The sequence below is a fragment of the Vulpes vulpes genome, chromosome 3, assembly GCF_048418805.1.
Source record: "Vulpes vulpes isolate BD-2025 chromosome 3, VulVul3, whole genome shotgun sequence".
Lineage (NCBI taxonomy): Eukaryota > Metazoa > Chordata > Mammalia > Carnivora > Canidae > Vulpes > Vulpes vulpes.
The window spans coordinates 105,480,039-105,501,418 of NC_132782.1; the positions used below are offsets into that span (position 1 = coordinate 105,480,039).

Below are 21,380 nucleotides of genomic sequence, written 5' to 3' on the forward strand. Positions count from 1 at the left end.
GAAAAATCACTGGCCACTCACTCTGCCATCAGAAAATAATGAAAAAAATCAGCCTGGGGGAGTAAATGCAACGGAGAACATCTCTGCTTCAAGCTCCATCTCTCTCAGCTCCTTGACTATAGCCACTAATCTTACTACTAGGTAAGGAGGTCACAGAGGACTAGACTAGAAGTTAAGGCTGACCAGAGAAGCCCTTACACTCCAATCACCACTCCCTCTGATGTAGCAGCTAACAAGCACAACACCACACACAGATCAGACAGTAACTTTGCATCACACTGTCACCTTCTCTGCACATCACTCAAGTCTGTGCAGTGAGATGGTGAGACTCCATCACCACCAAAGCAGGTGGCAGCATGGCCATGACATGGCCTCCAAGGCACCATCATCTGGCCCGCCAACTTCAGCAGCCACAATGCCACCACTGTCCCTGTCTGCTCCATTCCAGACCTGAGGGTCTCCTTTCTGGTCCTCAAACCTAAACTCTTTCCCCATGCAGGACCTTTGTCCTTGCCATTCCCTATATAGAAAGCAGGAACTCAAAAAATACCAGATCAACCTCCCAACCTCCCACCCAACCAATGAACAGTGCTTTGCTCAGTGGGTCAAATGGCCAGTCACTGTCTTCGCAAGTCCTTCAGAGCCAGAGTCACTGATGAGTAGGTCAGCTTTCTGGCCGGAGGAACCCACATGTGGATCACTGCCTTCCTGCCCCCAACGCAGAGCTCAGCACACTCAAAGGAGCCCTGGGACATGAGCACCAGTCTCTAAAATATGTGGCAGGTCTGACAAAGTCCTTACAACTGAACACCTTGCCCGGATTTTCCGGAAGGAACACAAGCTACCAACCTACTTTCACTCTGATAAGAACCCTGCCACCTTTCCTAGCTCATCAGCTCTTCATTAATTCAATAAACTGGAGATACCCCTGTCCTAGGATAACTTAAAAATATTTGCAATTCAAGGATTATTTAGCATTTACCATTTGCCAAGAAATGGTACCTGAGTATATTCAGAGGGAAAAGACAGTCTCTGCCTTCCAGGGACTTGAGGTCCTAGAGGAGACAAACACACAGGCTAACACAATCCTGAGGGTACAAGGCCCATTCCCTTACCCATCCAGGCTTTCTGAGAATGGAATGATGCGCCAGAACCTGGCACCATCACCAGCCAACTCTGGTCAATGACCCCACTGAATGAGGCTGCAAGGATGGGCACTGGGGTGAGGACAGGCCTTAAGGGGACAGTTGTCCCCCTCAATCCCCAGGCCCTTCCATACTGGTTTGTAATTCTTCCCCTATTAGCCCATTATGCTAAGACCCCAGCTCATCCCCCCTTTGAGCTCCCTTGAGTTAGAATTCAAATTGTTTCTCAACTCCCTTCTTTGGAGGTCATTAGGAACCAGGTCAAACAGACCTATAATAAGACTGTCAGCCTGAACCAAGAAGGAGCACTGGGGGCTCCTCCTCAAAGGGCCTGCCTCTAAAACCTACCCCTAAGTCAGGCATGTCTCCACGGCAATGGCAGGCCTTTTTCTAATTTCAAAAATAAAATTTACTGTAGAATGGTCACAAAGCACCACAAGTATAGTTATACACTTATATGCATGTATGTAGACAAACATATATGACTTGTAATGGATATCACCAGTATGTGACCACAACATATACACACACCTATACATATATTTTTCACCTATTAGTTGCCTAACTGAAAACAGCCTTCCGGCCTACAACTAAATATGGTGATAAAAAACACTTTATCCTATCAAAGTACCACCCTTCTCCTTTATCAAGAATATTTTTATCATAGAGTTGTCAAATTACTATGTTGTCTACTAAAAGCTAACATAACACTGTGTATCAACTCTATTTCAATTAAAAAAAAAAGCATTTTTGCTAGACATGGATGATGAATGCTATGAAAAGACTCTTTGATATCAGGCAAAATCTGTATCTGGTGTTTAGCCTTTAATCTATTAATAAGCTGACTTGATGAATTTCCTAACATTAAGCTATCCTTGAAATTCTAAATAAATCCTACTTTCACATGGACTGGTCCTTTCATATACAACTGGATTTGACTGGGTAATACCTTTCCAGAATTTTTATGCATTTATGCAGACGTAAGACTAGTCTATAGTTTCTTTTTTAGGCTATCTTTGTCAGTTTTTGTTATATTAGAGTGATGCGCACTGGAACCAAGATTCAGAAATACAGACATACATAGAGACAATGCTTTAAGGAAGTACAAAGAGCAAAGGGTTGTTTGTACATACCTCGAAAGGTTGCCTAGAAACCTCTATGAAACCATCTAGGTTTGCTACCTCCAAGGGCACTCCTTTATTTTTAGAACTTTCTGTCAGGTTTTTGGTGCCCTCTAGGTAAGTAGGCTGCATCATCAATTAATTTTGATAATCAACAATAAATAATTATCCTGGGAAAGAGTCCACATTTGCACATTTATCAGCACAAAGTTGTTTATGATAATCTGTCCTGCTTTTAATCTCCTCCAAATCCAAGAGTACATTTGTTTTCATATTTTTAACATGACATATTTGTGTTTTCTCCATTTCCTTGCCATAGGCACCAAAAGTGTCTCACTAGTATTTCTGAAGAACCAGCTCTTCTTAGTTTTCTTCATCAAGTATGATGCTTTTACTATTTTGTGTTTTGTTGATACTGCAAGGGGAGCAGTGTCTGATTATGCTAACATCAGCACAACAGGCCAGACCTGTTTCTGCAAAGTCCCCAAAGCAGCCGACACTGGGAGTGAATGCACAGAGGCCACCAGCCTTACCTCGATGAGTTTTCTTTCATAGGAGCTCGCCAGCTCCTCGGCCACTTCGCCCGGCTTCTGCTCAGTGACTGTAACTTCTCCATCAACGTTCCAAAGATTTGGTACAACTTTAAGGAAAGAAAGAAAGCCCATAAATATTTTTAGCAGTAATCAGAGTTATTCTCCCATTTAAAAAAAAAAAATCTTTTCTTCTTTGCCAAATATCTTCTCCATAAAGAAAGCTGTTTTTAAGGTGGGGCGGGGGTGGGAATCACAATTACTAATTACTTCAACACTGTAACATTTTCACATGAGTACAATGATGTGAACAATAAGCTACGTTTAAAAATGTAAGAATGGTCACAGAGACAGAGGCGTGCGACCCTGGGGAATAATCTTATCACTACTCCCCATTCCAATGAAACACAGGCAACATACTGGCAAGACTAAAGAACCTCCATCTTTAGAGTGGTTAAATTTCTCTTTCTCCAACAAAGAAGTTCCCCCAGTGCAGCACTCACCTGCCTATAGCTCGACATCAATGGCGGGGGGGGGGGGGGGGGGGGGGGGGTCAGAGTCCACATAGAGCCACTAAGAATTGCCATTTATAAACGTACTTAGAGCAGAAGCCAGGCAGCTTCAGGAAAAACTCTAAAATCAATGCCTAATGACAATTCAAGGACATCCTAACAAGAGACTGGCCCCCAGATCAATGCAAGAATTATTAGCACAGCAGACACCAGTGGGTGGTGGTGTTCCTCCTTTCAGGGACACATCCATAAATGCTCACTTCGTGGAGAAAGAGCAGCAAGTTAGGACCGGAACAAGCAGGCTAATTCCAAGAACACCAGGGGAGCATGGGCAGGAAGGAAGTCCCTCAAGAATATGGATCCACCCCAAGTCCAAAAACAAACATCCACTAAGCAGATCCCATTCCCTGTGTGTTCCAGGAGAGCTAAGTCCTAGATGCCCTACAGAGTGGGAAGAGATGGTCATGAAAGCCAGCCCTCTGGCAACTGGGATTTGGAAGCTTGGGGAGAATGGCCAAGTGGGCAAAGGCTGAGCAAAAATGGGGGTCCTGCACCTGCTCTGCTTGCAGCTCTGCTATCAGCCCCCTCCCTAAGCCTTCATCAGCCACACTGACCTAGGGCCCCAGAGGCAACATGGCCCTGAGTGATGACACCCAACATGCTGGAATGAACCCAAAGATGCTCCGGTCCCAGCAGTGACCATGGCTCCAGCCACTGTTGTGGACAGTGACCCAAGTAACCCTATTCAACCTAAAATAGGTTTTAAGAGAAAATTTCAAGGGCTTCCAGTTATAAGTGATAGGCTGAACACATTCATTTACATTCACATCCTCTCAGAGTCCCATTAAAACATCCATTTCTGAAATTCTAGTGCAGATCACTGGTAAGGTGCATTGCAGGCCTGGGAACGCTTCCTTCTCAGCTGCAAGGTGGCAACACTGACATTCAACCCAATGACCATGGGACAACTTGTGAACGGCTAATAGACTGCTAATATGAGACACTCTTAGAAGTGGGGGGGTAAACGGGCTGGAAGTGAAAAGAAGAGACACAAAATCTGTTTAGGAAGCAATTTGCAGAAAACTAGGGTTTTATTCTCTGGAATAATCAGAGAATTATTATTTCCAGAGAATCTGGAAAATCACAGCTCTGGGTCAAGCTGAAGGTCAGGGTACCCTATGGAAAACACAGAAAACATAATACTGCTGGGCTTCTTCCATTCTTCTTCACCCATTCCCAGAGCATCCTGCAGCCAACATATACCTACCTCTAGGCAAGGAATAGAAAGTTTTGTCTTGGGAATCTAACAGGCTGAAGACCCTGATGTGAGAGGCTTTCTAGTGAAATGGCACAGCCTGCTTGCATGCCAGGAGATGAGCCCAGCTTTTTAGCACCCCACTCCTACCTCAGAGGGGCTGACTAGAACACACCTCACACCTGACACAAGCATCTATGATGGAAGATGAGGACCAGAATCAACAGAGAAAAACAACTTATAAGCAAGAGACCCAAATTAGGGAAAAAGAACACCCAAGAAGCAAATGCTCAGTAATATTCCCAGAGAGAGAAGAAGATGGTAGGTTTGAAAACAGGAGCAAGGAGGTATTTAAAAAGAAGAAAAGGCAGCACAGAGAGATTTATTTAAAAAAAAAAAAAAGCTCTTTTGCAAAAACGAAACTGTGATAGAAGAAATGAACAGCAGATACAAAGAAGAGAAGGTAAGAAAATCTCCAGAAAACAAGGCCAAAGGATAACAAGAGGGAAAACAAAAAGTGAAATGGAGACTTGCCATTTAAGAATCCAAGAAAGGGGGAAGGAAGTGGGGAGGGGAACAGAGACAAGGAAGTCGAAGACTTAATGCAAGAAAATGCCCCCGTACCTAGAGGCAGGCATGTGGAGACAGAAGAGCTCACGGAGCACACAGCACAATGGGGAAGCCATGCTCGGGCACCTCTCAGGGGAGTTTCAGAACATGAGCAACCAGGAGAGGACACTAACTCACAGAGTGGAGGCAGAACTTGTCCAAAGGACAGAAAATTAGAAACAGCATAGCATTTCTGAATAGCAACACTGTAAGCCAGAAAGCAATGAAGTGATACTGTCAGCATCCTGAGGGGAATTATTTCCAACCGAGAATTATGGACCAAGCCAAGCCCCGTGACAAGAATTATGGACCAAGCCAAGCCCCATGACAAGAAGGTGAAAACATCCTCAGACACACAACCATTCAAAAATTTTAACCAAAGCAGAAGAGGAAATCTAAGAACAAACAGGCTTCCTAGGAAAGAGGATACAACACAAAAGTGGGAAGATTATTAACAATTACAAGTGGCCACAACTCACATGGCCATCACAGATGACTGATGGATAAACATGCTATGGTCTATCCCTACAATGGAACACCATTCAGCCATAAAAAGTAAGGAAAAATGACATCTGCCACAACACAGATGAGCCCCTGAAAGGAGCCTGCAAAGGGAAAGACGCCAGAACTGACACCAAAGGGCCACATACAGCAGGATCCCATTTATAGGAAATGTCAGGTATTGGTTTCGGGGACCGGAAGGAGGGATGGGGGTCACTGCTAATGGGTTTATGACACCTTTTTGGAGGTGATAAAACAGTCTAGATCTGGAGAGAGGTGATGAAGGTACTAGAAAGAATTGCATTATACACTTCATAAGTATGGCACGTGAATTTTCTCTAAATAAAGGAGCAGCAAGCAGGAGCAGTGAACTGGACAGAACAGGCCCACTTGAGCAGCCAGGCTTCCTCTGGCCACAGTGGGTCCCAGAACTGCAGGATAGATGGTCCCAGGATGGAACTAATAGATGCCCTGTTTTTAACATATAGAGATTTCCAGAAGTAAGAGAGTACTTTCCATAAGTAAGAGAGTACATTTGGGTTAGTAATGAGTTCACGCAACACCCGCCAAATTTTTTTTTGCAAGTATTAACTCAAAAGAAATTCAAAACTTGCATGAAAATAATGATCAAGTACCTCACAGCTCAGCTGCAGAGCATTTTTAGAGTCCTAATAATGTATTCACAGCCCAGGGACCAAACCAAAAAGATGGTGTGTCTGTGCTGGAGGATGGGGGAAGGGAGACAATGGGGAGGGGTGGGGATGGACGAGCTACCCTTCACCCTCTGAGGTGAGGTATCAATGGAGAAATCAACAAGTAGCAGTGGACATGCACTGCTCAGAATCATCAGGGTAACACCCAGAACAATCAGTTCAAGGTTTGAAGCAGTTGCTTGTGGGGAGGAGGAAATGGGGGAGGGTGTGGAGGCCAGAAGTGCCAGGTCTTCTATGGCCAGGCTACATGCAAATGCTGGATTTAAACAACAAAACATGGAATTTGATTTTAAACAAGGAAACAGAATCCGAGAGAAGTCTGCACTTAGAAAAGTTAGACCAGATAGTAGCAGCACCCGCCACGGCAGGGCAGCCACCCCCAGCAGGAAGCTGCCCGTGCCCCATTAGTGAAGTCCAGTGCTAGTACACATCTGAGGTGTGACGGGTATGTGAACAGCACGGCCTGCTGGTGCCCTCCTAACGACCCAATCTTGGCCTAAGCGAGGTTGCTTTTCCTCCACAAGGAGATTCTGCTGATCAGAACGACACGGCCATCCAACCTGCTTGATGTCTGCACATCTCTTTAGAAATCCAGCCACTGGCCTTCCCCTCCTCAGATACTAGGGTCCTCTGTTGGAACATCTAAGAGGAAGCCACAATCTTCTGCACTGAAGGAGGCAGATGCATGAATGAGCTTTTTAACCTTCAAGACGAGGGAACAGACCTTGGGCACTCATGAATTTATAAAAGGTCTCTTAGAAACTAACCAGCCAACCTTCCCCTGCAACGACCTGACCTCCTGTTGCCCTGGTTCCATTCCTACAGCTTTAACAAGCATATCAGAAACTTCTATCCCATGTATAAAATAATAAATGATGAATCCCAGCTATACCATGCTTTTCTCACTGGCAGGAAGCCTCTAAGATGGCTCCTGGTGATCCCTCCCTCCCTGGTGATTCCCACTGTTCAATCGTCTCCTCCCCTGAGGATGGGCTGGACTTACTGACTCCCCTCGAATGAGCACAAAGTGGCAGAACTGATGGCATGTCACTCCTGAGGTTGACTTTTAAAAGACTGTGGCTTCTGCCTTGGGTGCCCACATCCACTCACTGAGGAAAGCCAGTTGCCATCTTGTGAGCTGCCTTATGGAGAAACCCATGATGTATCCACCCACAGCCAGGGGTCTGCCAGCAGCCAGGTGAGTGGACATGGATCCTCCTCCCGTCAAGCTCTAAGACGACAACCGCAGCTGTGTCACAGAGCCTGAGCACATAGCTGAGCCACACCTGGATTCCTCCTCTACACAAACTAAAGTCATCAATGTTTGTTGTTTTATTCTGCTGAATTTTGGGGTCATTTGTTACACAGCAATAGATTAACAATGCAGTACCTCTAATCATTCAACAGGTACTTCCTCAGAGAGCACTGTGGGTAAAACTGAGTTAGGCCCTGGAGACATAAGGACGATGGTATGGTTCCACATGGGTGACATATATAAAAGGACAACATAGCAGTGGAGTTGGCCCGTCTATCTCTATGGCTTATTAGGAAAGTGAAGGGAGCCATTTAATTGGTCACTTTCCATCTCTCCACTTGCAAAGTGAACACATGGTGAGGCATGAAAGTCCAGTCATTCCATTAGTTTAAATTTTACAAGCACCACATCTCATTTGTTTATTTTCAAGCCAGAAAGATTTCATCTGCCTTAGGAGCAGGGTAACATTTGGGTGTTCAAGGAAGGCAGCATAATCAAAGCTGGAGTAACATCAAGTCATTTGAGAGCCAAAAACAGCACATTGCACCCTCAACTCCTTACTTTCTGTACATCCCCCAATAATCCAATCAACATGGCAAGGATCAACTGTGATTGACCTCCACAAGTCAAATCTACACCACAAACACAAACATTTGTGATGGATCCAACTAAAGATTGGTGATGGGTTTTTTTTTTTTAAAGATGCACATCTCCTCAGAGTGATCTTTGAGTCTGAAATGGAAAGAAAGCCCAAGAGGAACACATGGTTCTCTATTTCTATCAACTACAGCTCCTTCTGAATTCAACAACACAAGGCTCGATAACTGATTAAACTGATAGTCTTCAGTCTATAGTTTCATTGTTAACGCTCCCAGCCCATAATCTGAGTTTCAGGACAGTGTTCAGACCCTAACAGCCTGCCCTCATCAAGGACTATGAGCCAAGTGTCACTGCTGGGACCTAAGAAGACAGAAATGCCCACCTACAGGGTTGGATATTTCCTTCTTGGATAAGGAACTTAAATTGTACTGAAAAAGCCAAAGCACAGAGATAGGCCCAAAGGCAAAAGGAAGAACCGTATTTAATGTGCTAAGAAAAATTTGAGAGCTGTATCCACATACAGTGGATACTCATAAAAATGCAACAGTAATAGTGCTTCATGTGATGTGGTGCTTTAGAATTTACAATGCATCTTCAGATGCACCCTCTCACTGCAGCCTCCTTTGCAACTCCATCTGACCACCTCAAGCCTGGGCCAAAGGGGAAGAGGTCTAGGTCTTTTGTGTAGCACCTGATAACCTACCAGCCCAGTCAACCTGTTTAACATCCACAGTATTCAGAGGAAATTCTACACTTTGTTTACTTGCATGTACTCTGAGTGGTCAGCAATTTTCTCTTATATTTCCATAATGGCCTGATTATAGAAGTTGGACTCCAAATAGAAAACTTTGGCCCCAAAGAGTGAGCCTTCTCCTTTTAAATGCAAACAATCAGACGCCGCAACTACGTTTGGTAGGAGCACAGAAACACTTTCAATCAGAACTATTTTTCTTGTTTCAGAGAAGCTGTGGGTTTGTTAGTACTGTTAGCAGGTCATTTAAACTTAGCAAACATGACACAGTTTTTCACCTCCTCACAGCCTGCCATTACTGTTTGGAGGTGTCTGTGTTAAGTCATCTAAAAGCAGCAGACACTATGCTGGTCTCGTTAGCAGGCACCAGAGAATGCATGGGGTTTTCTGCCTAAATTAGTTTAAGCAAAACTTCAAAGACCATGGAGAGCAACATGGCAAACAGTATGATAAGGTTACTGTTTTGCTTTCAATTTCAACAAGCTTAGCACGATCCCAGATGCAAACAGTGTCAGACGCTGGTGGCAAAAGAGGATAAAGAACCACTTTAAATTCAGAGATGGCTCCCTTGAACATCCTGATGGACACAAGGAAGTGTGCCAGTCCCGGAATAGCAAGCCTGGTTTGGTGTGATGGGAAATCTGGGACATCCGAAGGTTCTAAAGAAGAAAGGTCCCTCCTGGGTGAGTGACAATGATCCCTACAAGGCAGCAGAAGAAACAGTCTTCATAATAATAGCATCTATCGCTTTCCATGTGCTGGCTGTGGCACTGAAGACAGTGTGGTCTCTGCAACCAGACCAACGGCCAAGTCTGGCTCCACCACTCCCCAGTGAGAGACCTTGAGCACGTATTTTATTTATTCATGCAACAACTAGCTACTGAAGATTCGTTCTGTGTCAGGCACTAGGCACCGGGCATAGAGGGATGTGCTAAGGAGGGAGACTGTGAATGCCAATGCAAAGCTTAAACTTGAGTGGAGGGACTCAGAAAATAAAGAAGTAACTCTTTAATATATCAGGTTGTCAGAAGTGCTAATTGAGGTGGTGAAAGCATGAGCACTGATGGTGGTGAATGTTAAGTCAATGCAAGGAAAGGTTCACTTAGGAGATGCCAGCTGAGCAGAGACTGGACTACAGTGGAGAACATGAGCCATGCAAGCCCTGGGGGACAGCATTCTTGGCAAGAGCAAGTACAAAGGCCCTGGGGGTGCTCCAGGAACAGCCAGGGTACCAGCATGGCTGAAGGATAATGGACTGGACGGGAGAGAGAACAGGAAGTGAGGTCATAGAGAAGGTGGCGGGGTGGGGGGGAGGGGTGTATAGGCTACGATATTTTATTCTGAGCAAAACAGGAAGACCCTAAAAGGTTCAGAACAAAGGGGGGATGGCCAGACCTTTTTTTAAAGATCATTGTACCAGCCATGTGAAGAGGTTAGAGGGGAAGCTCAGGATACAGGTGTAGTGGCTGGGACCAGGAGGCACAGTTCAGATCTCCCTTCAAGGAAGAACTTACCATTCTTTGCAAGCAGTGCAGTTAGTGGACACTCTCCAGCTACAGCACTCCCCAGATGTATAAGTAAGTTACCGATAGATCCGACGTGGGGTCAGGGTGAAGATAAAAGTCACGCTAATGCCAACATTTTTGGTCTCAGAAAAATCAAAGAATGGAGCTATCATTTTATTGAGCTAGGGAAGGGTGGGTGTGACAGGGAAGAGTGAGTGACCACCAGGAGTCCAGTTTTCAGACAAGTCAGATTGGACACAGCCCACCTGAGAAAAGCAGCGTGAACACAGTAGTGTGTGAATCTGGAGTTCCAGGGAGAGGAGAGGTTGGGGATGTCAAGTTAGAAGTCAATGGCATAGAGATGAAAAAACTGGATGGATGAGATTACCTATCCTTTGGAAGCTGAGGCTCCTCCTGCTGTAAAATAGTAATAGGCCAACCCCAAGGAGCCACAGGATGGGCCACCCTGATGCAGGCAAACACGCAGCACAGGTTGGCTGGGAGGAAAGACACTCTTAGTGTTGGCACTCATCAGTAAACCATGATGCTTAAGAGCCAGGCACACTACTGAACGCTTTCCTGTTCTCACAGTCAACATGCAAGGTAGAGAGTAACAGCTGCCAAAAATCAGTTTCCAGGGGAATCTCAGGACTCACTCAAGGTCAGATATCTTTCAAGTGACAGAGACAGAAAAACCCCAACCTGTGTTCCTACCCCATCAGCAGCTGAGTAACAGAGAATCTCTCTCTCTCATTCAGACCTTGGCCCAATAGGTGTTCATGAGGCCCAAAAACTAAGGAGAACTCGAGAAAGGGGGTGGCAGGGGGCCCAACGGTTCTCTCTCTCTGCTCCGGGGCTGTGACACAGGTGGAGGACACTGCCACTGCCACCAGCCCCTGCATGGCTGCAGCTTTGCCACAGCCGGTGCCGCTTAGGCAGCGAGTCCCTGGAATCTCTCAGGAGAGCTTCTGTGGAGGGCTTGCTCCATTCAGCACTCGACATCTTATGATTTTCCAGCGATGGGCAACAGATGAACTGTGGCTGCTATTCAGCTACTTTTGATCTTCGGGAAGAAAGTCCCCCAACACCAAGAAATCCTCATCCAAGCTAGAATCTCTTGTGAGAAGCCAGACCACAGTACTCGGGGAAGAAGGTGTATCAGACAGGAGACGTCGCAGTGAAAGGGGACGGTTGCTCCCTACTGATGCAGGAGCAGGTCTACCACGTGGACGTGGGCACAGGCTCCAGCATAGAGCACCTACAGGCAGCAATAAAGAGCCCATTTGGCTCTCCTGAGCCCTGACACATCCCACCTCCAAGATGAGGGGTTATCTTCTCACTTAAGGCTCACAATACCATCGCACAAAATTTCCATTTCAGAGATGAGAAAATAGAGGTTTGGGTGTGTTGTGGTTTTTTTGTTTTTGCTCTTTTTCTTTTTGAACACTGTAAATGATGGAGCCAGTTATACAAACTGCAGTCTGCCTGGTTTCAAAGTCCCACACTTGTTCCTCACTCACCACACTGTCTCCCAGCCATCCAGAGCCTACCCACAAGGGTGGTACCAATTTCCTACAATGTCAGATTTCCAAGGCCATCTTCCAAAACTCCAAAGGAGACCGACTTTCCTATATGCAAACACACACACCCTGACATTTTTAGTTGCTTCATGGTGTAAGAATACTATAGATTCCCAGCTCTCCAGAAAGCTGAAATCAAATTCTTCAAAAACGTGATATAAACCCATTCACCTCACAGATCATTCTCTAGGTTTTTTTTTTTTTTTTTTTTTTTTTTTTTTTAAGGCAGGGGGCTTATATGATAGTCAAGCCAAGAGAATGTTATCCAAAGAATGCCCTAGTAGGGGATATCCGTGCCAATGAGACCTATCCCAAGACTACAGACTCATCTGTATCCCTCAAGATCAGGACCAGGAACCAAGGGATTGACAGGGATATTGTTTCTAGTAACAGACGAGGAATTATGTGTGATCAGAAGTGTCGACAGACACACACAAGGCATTCCGAGGTTCACATCTTGGCTCTGCCACCAAGTAGAATGAGACCTCATCACCTCATTTCCTCCTCTGTAAAATGGGGAGGGTACTTCTTATGAGGATTCCATAAGGCAAGATTCTCAAGCATTTTATATCCTCACTCCAAGTGTTAAAGACAGGATAACTTTTTAAGAAGAATGTAAAGCAAGAGCCTGCCTTCTTTTTCAAAACAGAAAGCCTCTTCATCAGAAGCTCCATCTCGCATAGGTCGTTCTAGAGAAAGATGCTCACCTGTTCGGATGCCACATCCCTCTTCTGAGAGATCACCTAAATATAAAACATACGTACTGGGACAGCTGGGAATGATGGTGGCATAAACCAGAACTGTCTTCACACCCTCCGCTGAGTACATTTTCACCTGCTCGTGTGATGTAGCCTAGCAGAGCCTCTGATAGACACCTGAGAGTTGTGTTTTTTCCCCCTTAAGTGAAAAACAGTTTGACAGTGAAAACCACTTCTTTTGCTGGAATGAAACAGGCAGCTAGGCATGCCAGACACAGGGATCTTTTGCCCTGAACAGAATAGATCTTTGCCCTAAACAGAACTTTTGGGCCAGACTGTACTCTGTAGAAGTTCATGAAGGGTTACCTTGTCAACAATGGGAAAAGGGGACATGGATGGCTGCAAATGTTTTTTAAACTGCATTTCAAAATGCAAATGTATTGACGTTCAAGAATTAAATTAGTAACAGAAACGTGTGTGGTTCTATTTTGGTAGAAGGGAGGATGGAAGCAACGGTGAGGAAGGACCCACCTAAGTGTGCACCTGGTCGTCCAAACAAGGACAAAGGGCACACGAAGCTGTCAACCTTGGAAACCTGGGGTGCAGGAGCAGGAGAGAGCAATCGGTATTTTCATTCGAAGCCTTTAAATCATTTTATATCAAACCACCACGTGTGACTTCTGCAATTTGTTCTTAAAACAGCACAGCTATGTATATGAGAGGCAGAACTGGGTTATCTATAAAGCCCAAGTTTTGAGAACTAAAACCTTCCTTGGGTAATCACTGTACAATCTGCTCTTCAGAGGAGACCCCTTGAATTTCAAACACCCATGTGGACAATTTCTCTGAACTGCCTCCCTCCTAGGACTTGCTGCCACACCATAAGCCAGTCCATGTCATCCAGTTAAAAAAGGAAACACATCAATACAGTAAGAGAGATGTAACAACGCCAAAGGCACAGGAGCTGGAGTCAGATGCACCTGGCTTCCAACCCCAGCTTGGCCACTTTCTGCAAAGTGCTTCCTGACCCAAACCCAGCCTTCTGGTTGGCAAAGAGGGGATCATCACACCCATCTTGCAGGACCCCCGCTAGAGGACCCAAAAGCAGGTGAAGCAACAAGCAGGGTCCTGTTGCAGAAGGCAAGCTCTCCATGTGGCAAGGGTGTGTGAGCTTATCTGTCTGCCTGGACTGTAAGCTCCCTAAAGGTTCCATCTTGTTTCTCTCAACTCACATGGTGTTCACAATTAGATGGGGCACAAGTAAGATTCTCAGTACTTCCTTCCTGGCTGACCAACACTTCTTTGAATCTGAATGTACCAACCTATCAAGACTTTTGATCAACAGACACTAGCCATTCTTAACTGGAGATGCCATCTAACTGACAGGCTAATGTTTATCATGGCTCTGAGGTCTTGTTCTGTGTTTTCTCTACATTTCTTCAATAAGTTTATTTTCTCAAATTATCAAAGCAACACATGTTCGCTACAGGAAAAAAAATCCATTTTTGTATTTTCACGCCCCTCTTGTACATACATGAGACCTCAGCCAATTAAGGAACAGGAACATGGTATAAATTCCAACCCAGCCAACAGGTCAAAGGATAAGCCATTGTACTTCTAAACAGTTTATATTCTCTCCAAGGAGTGCACATACCCACTCCCACTTGACCCATACAACTACTCAAGGGTTGGCAACTATCCAAGAAGAGAAGCCACAATAGTAACTTGGTGGCAGGTAATCATCTGTGGATTCTTACTGAGTACCCAGCATGATTGTAAGCACTAACATACTTCTTCCTCCTCCCCAATCTGCAAGTGAGGGGGGCACAGTCCTAACCCCAGTGTTATACCACTCCACAGGAACTCCCATCAGTCTGGCCTGGCAGAGAAGGACGGGATTCTTGATTCCAGAGGGAAGGCCTCAGCGAGCTTCAGACAAATTGATGATGCTCCTCCCCTGGATGGTTTTCTCCCCTTGTGCCAGCACCCCAAACCAGAAAAAACATTCAGAATCAGAAACCTTTCAATTCTAGATGTGACCACTTACCTTCTATTTCCCATTTCATCCTAAGTTCAAAAGTAATACATGAGCACAAGCATGTTGTTTAAAAAAGTTTAATCCCAAGAGACTTCACATGTTTTATTGTAGCAACATTCACCATCACCAAAACGTGGAAGCAACCCAAGTGTCTATCAGTAGATGAATGGATAAGCAAAACACAGTCTACACATCCAACAGAATATTCTTTAGTCTTTAAAAAGGAAGTGAGTCATAACATCCCACAGCATGGATGAACCCAGGGGACATTAGGCTCATTGAAGTCAACCAGTCACAAAAAGATCAATACTGTGTGAGTCTACTTATAGGAGGTACCTAGAGTAGTCAGACTCCTTGAGACAGCAAGTAGAAAGGTGGTCTCCAGGGACTAGGGGAGGAAGAGCGGGGAGTTATGCTCAAAGCGTACAGAGTTTCACTCTGCAGGACAGAAACAGTCTGTGGAGATGTCTGGTGGGAAGAGGTGGCACCACAGTGAAATGTACTTATTAATACCCCTCAGCTATGCATTTCAAAATGCTTAAGATAAATTTTGTTCTATATACTTTACCACAGTTAAAAATAATTTTTAAAGGAATTAAGTACTGGTACACACCACAACAGGGATAAACCTTGAAAATATTCAACACAACAGCAAACAATCCAATCATGAAATGGGCAAAAGACATGAAGAGAAATCTCACAGAGGAAGACATGGACATGGCCAACATGCACATGAGAAAATGCTCCGCATCACTTGCCATCAGGGAAATACAAATCAAAACCACAATGAGATACCACCTCACACCAGTGAGAATGGGGAAAATTAACAAGGCAGGAAACAACAAATGTTGGAGAGGATGTGGAGAAAGGGGAACCTTCTTGCACTGTTGGTGGGAATGTGAACTGGTGCAGCCATTCTGGAAAACTGTGTGGAGGTTCCTCAAAGAGTTAAAAATAGACCTGCCCTACGACCCAGCAATTGCACTGTTGGGGATTTACCCCAAGGATACAGATGCAGTGAAATTCCGGGACACCTGCACCCCGATGTTTCTAGCAGCAATGTCCACAATAGCCAAACTGTGGCAGGAGCCTCGGTGTCCATTGAAAGACGAATGGATAAAGGAGATGTGGTCTATGTATAAAATGGAATATTACTCAGCCATTAGAATGACAAACACCCACCATTTGCTTCAACGTGGATGGAACTGGAGGGTATTATGCTGAGTGAAGGAAGTCAATCGGAGAAGGACAAACAGTGTATGTTGTCATTCATTTGGGGAATATAAATAATAGTGAAAGGGAATATAAGGGAAGGGAGAAGAGATGTGTGGGAAATATCAGAAAGGGAGACAGAACATAAAGACTCCTAACTCTGGGAAATGAACTAGGAGTGGTGGAAGGGGAGGAGGGCAGGGGGTGGGGGTGCCTGGGTGATGGGCACTGAGGGGGGCACTTGACGGGATGAGCACTGGGTGTTATTCTGTATGTTGATAAGTTGAACACCAATAAAAAATAAATTTATTATAAAAAAATATTACACTAAGAGAAGAAAACCAGATGCCCGAGGACACATACAGTATGGTTCCGTTTACAGGTTATCTCCCACTTGCCACAAGTTTGCATTACACCACTTCACTTCTACAGAAGACCTCCATTACTACCTGTTTTTGCTAACCAAAAGAAATCAAAAGGTCTTCCCTTTTCAAAAAAGGGGAGGGAAGGGCAGCCCCGGTGGCGCAGTGGTTTAGCACCGCCTACAGCCCGGGGTGTGATCCTGGAGACACCACCTCCCACATGGAGCCTGCTTCTCCCTCTGCCTCTGCCTCTGCCTCTCTCTCTCTCTCTCTCTCTCTCTCTGAATGAATGAATGAATGAATGAATCATCAATCAATCTTTAAAAAGTGGGGAAGGGAATGCTCTTCACCTGACACCATGTCAGCTCATGGAAGGTTTCAAAGGAACATCCTGCTTTCAGACAGCAGGGGACGTATGAAATATCCAGAAGTGGCAAATCCACAGAACCAGAAAGTAGTTTCATAGATGCCAAAGGCTGGGGGGTGGGGGCATATGGGTGGGAAACGACTGGCTGCTAATAGGTTCAGGATTTGTTTTCAGAGTAATGAGAATGTTGTGGAGTTACAGTGTAGTGATGGTCACACATCTTGGTGAATATACTGAAAAACACTGAATTCTGCACTTAAAAATAGGTGAATGGCATGTGATGTGAATTTTATCTGAATAAAAAAACTCAGATGCTTAAGTATACAGCATAGCAAGTGTCCTGCACCCCTCCCCAAAGCCTCACCCTCCCACCCCATGCCCACTCCCCTCACTGTTGTTACTGGATTGTATGCACAGCTACATAAGAACTTATGTACTCTTACAGGTTTGGGTTTTTACAACCTAAATGGCATACACAGCATAGTCACCTGTCACTCTACAACCAGCCTGGGTGACTGACTATACCTCGCCAGCACAGGCAGACTGGCTTCCTTCCTCATCACAGCACCACCACAGGACACAACCACCATCTCTCCCATCAGTCTCTGGAACTAATCCCAACTCAAGCAAGGCCACAATCCACAGCCTGGTGCCTGTCTTTGTGCATGTGTATAATTCTTTCTTTGAATGACTGGAAACAGAGCGGCTGGGTTAAAGAGTATGCACAGTTTAAACTGTTAATGCTAACAAAGGCTTCCTGCCCCACCCCCACCCACCACCCCCAGATTCCCAGTGTTCTGTGATCTTGAACTGCCATCTAACCACTCTGGGCCTCAATGTTCTCATGGATGAAACCAAGCAGAAGACTGAGTCAATTTTAGCACTAACATTGATCTTGTAAGCTCAAAGACCCAGAGGATGAAGGATGGAAAAGGAGAGGCACTGGAGCAAATGGCAAACCTGAGCTCACAGTACACTCACAGCCACTACAGCCGGACACCTGACCGAGAAAGGCCAAGGCAGGCAAGCAGAAGGACAAAGATGCTGGAGAGCTGAAAAGTATGTACTCTGTGAAACAGGACCTCAAGCTGCCAGGCTGGCAAGCTGCAGGGCAGGGCGGGGCCCTATACCCCCAAGATGAGGGGCCTACAGCTAGGCTCTGAGGAGTGACTCATCCAGACCACAGGTGGTGCCAGCAGGTACCTCGAGCAGTAATCAACAAGGATGCTCACCACACCTGAAGCTGGAAGAACAAAACTGGTCAATAAAAGCCAGTAATAGCAAAAGATTTAAGGAAGAGAATTTTGGAAAGGGGAGGTTTATTTTTTTGTTTGTTTTTTTTTTTTTTAAGGCTCACACAATTAATGTTGAAAACTCAGTATCTGTCTCTGCTCCAGGCACCTACAGCAGAGTAAAGTCAAAGCTGAAACAGGGACACCCGGAACACTGGCATGAAATGAAAATCCTCATCCCCGAGTCTCAAGGTCATGGCTGAGGTTTCAAACTGGGGCGTGAGAAGTGCAGAGACTGATTGGTTTAGAAAAGAAATCACATTGAAAGCTCACATCCCTTATGAATTCTAAAGAATGCCATAAGGTCAAGTCACCATGGAAAGAAAAAAGAGGTCACAGAGAAACATAGGAAAAGCCTCGATGTGGCAGCTGCCTCCCAAGGGGACAGAAGAACATGGAAAGTGGATGTTTGTGGGGAAGAGCAAAGGCCCAAGCAGGACACGGGCAAATGCAGCAGGGGCAGGAGAGGGAGGAGGGAGGGGAAACTCATGGACATTGCAGTGACCCCACAGGGAGGGCTACCAGATCGGCGAGACTCTAAGGGTGGACCATGGCCCACCCTCAACAGCATCACTTGCACAGGAATGTGATGGGAGTAGAAAGTGTTAAAATGGAGGTTCTATGGCCCCATTCCCAGAATTAATACAACTAGGGTCTGAGGGGAAGGTCAGAAAGCTGCATTTTAGTAAATACTTAGGTGATTTCAACACACACACTAAGTGTGAGAACCACTGCATCAAGCAAAGAGAAGACATCCTACAGAGGGTAAGTAGGAAAGGGGAGAAGGAGCACATTCAAGTGCTCAACCCCCAGGAGCCACACATGACCCCCAGGGTTAGCCCTGATCCTCCCATTCTCCAGGGCTCCACAGAGCTCAGCAGGCAGGGGGCCTTCGGTCATGGCTCTTAGCAAGGCTGCTGGGTGAGGGAAGCTAGAGACCCACCTGGCACAGCCCACACACAGCATAACTGGGGCTTGTGCAAGCTGAAGGCAGGCAGAAAGAGGGCGGGCGTCATGTCCACCAGTAACCCCCCTGCAACCCGGCCCATGCTAGGAGGGAGTCCACACTGCCTCCCCTCAGACGGGGCAGAAGGACCTGGTGGCCTGGCCATGATCTCTCTGGGCTCTGGACAATTCCCTGGATATAGAAGTGGTGTAGACTTCCTATGCACGTGAGAAACAGATTCTGACATATTTGGAACAACATGATAATATATGACAAACCAGGAGGCTATTTCAAAAGGCCCACAGAGATGTTCTGCAATCCTGACAACTTCCCAGAAAATCTTAATTATATCTAAGAACTCAAAGCACGGAAGATTTGGAGGAAGCAGAGGACAGAAGGGAGAGGAGAAGGAAGCTGGGGAAGAGTTTGGAACATTCCAGGCCAGAAAGCTGAATCCATCTCTCTCTGTACCAATGGGATGTTTCTGGTCTGTTTATGGTCGTCTCTTTGTACTTGATTGACTACTACAATCAGATCATAACATAAGAATGAAGTCCTCCTCTTACCAAGAGTCAAGGAAATTCCCTAAGGGAGGCTAGAAGTCCTCTAGGGTGTTTGTGTATTAAATAAAAAAATAACCACTCTCTCCACACATGGCACCCCTGAGATGCTGGATGCGTGAACTAACTCCCAAACCATTACAAGTGCCATGCAACATCAGCAGATAAAAAGTATTTCTTCCTCTTAACTAGTAAGGTGGAAAGGCAGATAAACTGCATAATAAGGAATGCAGGGTGCCTGGGCTCAGTCAGTGTCTGCCTTTGGCTCAGGTCGTGATCCTGGGGTCCTGGGATAGAGCCTTGCACATCAGCCTCCCTGCTCAGTAGGGAGTCCACTTCTCCCTCTCCCTAAGCCCCTCCCCTGACTCAGGCTCTCGAAAATAACATCTTTAGAAATATATGTGTATGTATATTTATATATATATATTTAAATATATATTACATAACACTATATTATATATAAATATAAAATAACTTAAATACACACTTATACTTAAATATTTATATATATAAATATAAAATACGCACACACCTATACACACAGAGGTCTTGGACCCTAGTTCCTGACACATGGCTCCCAAGTTCTTTGGAATTTCCGGATGGAAATATCTTTTGTTTTCATGAGGTGACTCTTGGTGGGCTGTGGGATGGGGACTGGCCACCAAAGAGACCAAGCTGTGATTAGAAACTTGAAACCTTCAGTCCCACTCCCTAATCTTGACGGAGGGGAGAGGGGTTAGAGACTAAGTTTATGATCCATCATGCCTAGGTGGACTAACCATCCATAAAAATCCCTGACCTATAGGGTTTGGAGAGATCCAGGGTTGGTGAGCATACTCACATACCAGCAGGGGCAAGCACCCCAACTCCACAAGGCAGAAGCTCCTGTGCTCGGGACCCCAGCAGACCTCACTTTGTGTACCTCTTCATCTGACTCTTCACTGTAGCCTTTGTAATATTTTTTATAATGAAACTAGTAAATGTGAAGAAGTATTTCCCTGAGTCCTATGAGCCATTCTAGCAAATTGCTGAACCTGAGGAAGGGGTGGTGGGAACTCCAATCTATAGGCGGTTTGCTCAGAAGCACAGGTGGAAACCCAGGGCTTGAGACTGACGTCGGAAAAGGAGGCCATCTTCTGGGACTGTGCCCTGAGACTGTGTTGTCTGCACTAACTCCAGTTTATCAGAACTGAATTGCACTGTAGGACACCCAGTTGGTGTCCCTAAATTTGATGATTGGCTGGTACAGAAAAAAGCCCCACACATTTGGCATTAGTGTTGTGAGTAGAGTAGAAGAAAGCATTTTTTCTTTTAGAGATACACTCATCCCACAAAAGCATTTTAGAATTCTAATGCTGCACCCTCATGTTTTCACTCAGTACATACATGCTGAGTGGTGGCCATGGGTCAGATGCTCTGGATACCATGGGGAGCAGAACATGCTAGGCTACTGCCGTCCAAGAACTTACATCTGGTTTGTGGCAAATGAGCAAATAAAGGAGATAATTCCTGATGGTAACAAATGCCATGCAAATATAATAAGCAGGAGGCAGTGCAGGAATGGGGATAGCTCTTTAGACAAGGGGAGATTAGGCTCTTTGAGAAGAGCAGTTAGGGAACGACGACGGGAGAACATTCTGGCAAAGGAGTGGTGAATGCTATGGCACGGGATGGAGAGGCTTCTCCAAGGACAGAAGGCAGGCCAATGTGGCTGACGCATGATAAACAAGGAGCACAGTGACTGAGTAGCAGAGAAAGCAGGTGTCGGCTGAATCCCACAGGGCCCTCTGGGGCCATGGGAAGAATTTTCAGGCAAAGCCAATGAAGG

The 21,380-nt window shown here is 45.4% G+C and overlaps 1 protein-coding gene across 2 annotated transcripts in view; it reads right to left on the bottom strand.

Moving 5' to 3' along the window:
- Positions 1–21,380, bottom strand: part of SNX29 (sorting nexin 29) — a 534,000-nt gene that overhangs the window by 256,820 nt on the left and 255,800 nt on the right. For both annotated transcript variants that reach the window (XM_072753833.1, XM_072753832.1), the window contains exon 15: positions 2,800–2,906. In XM_072753833.1, coding sequence (XP_072609934.1) covers positions 2,800–2,906 — 107 coding nt within the window. The remainder of the gene's footprint in view (positions 1–2,799; positions 2,907–21,380) is intronic.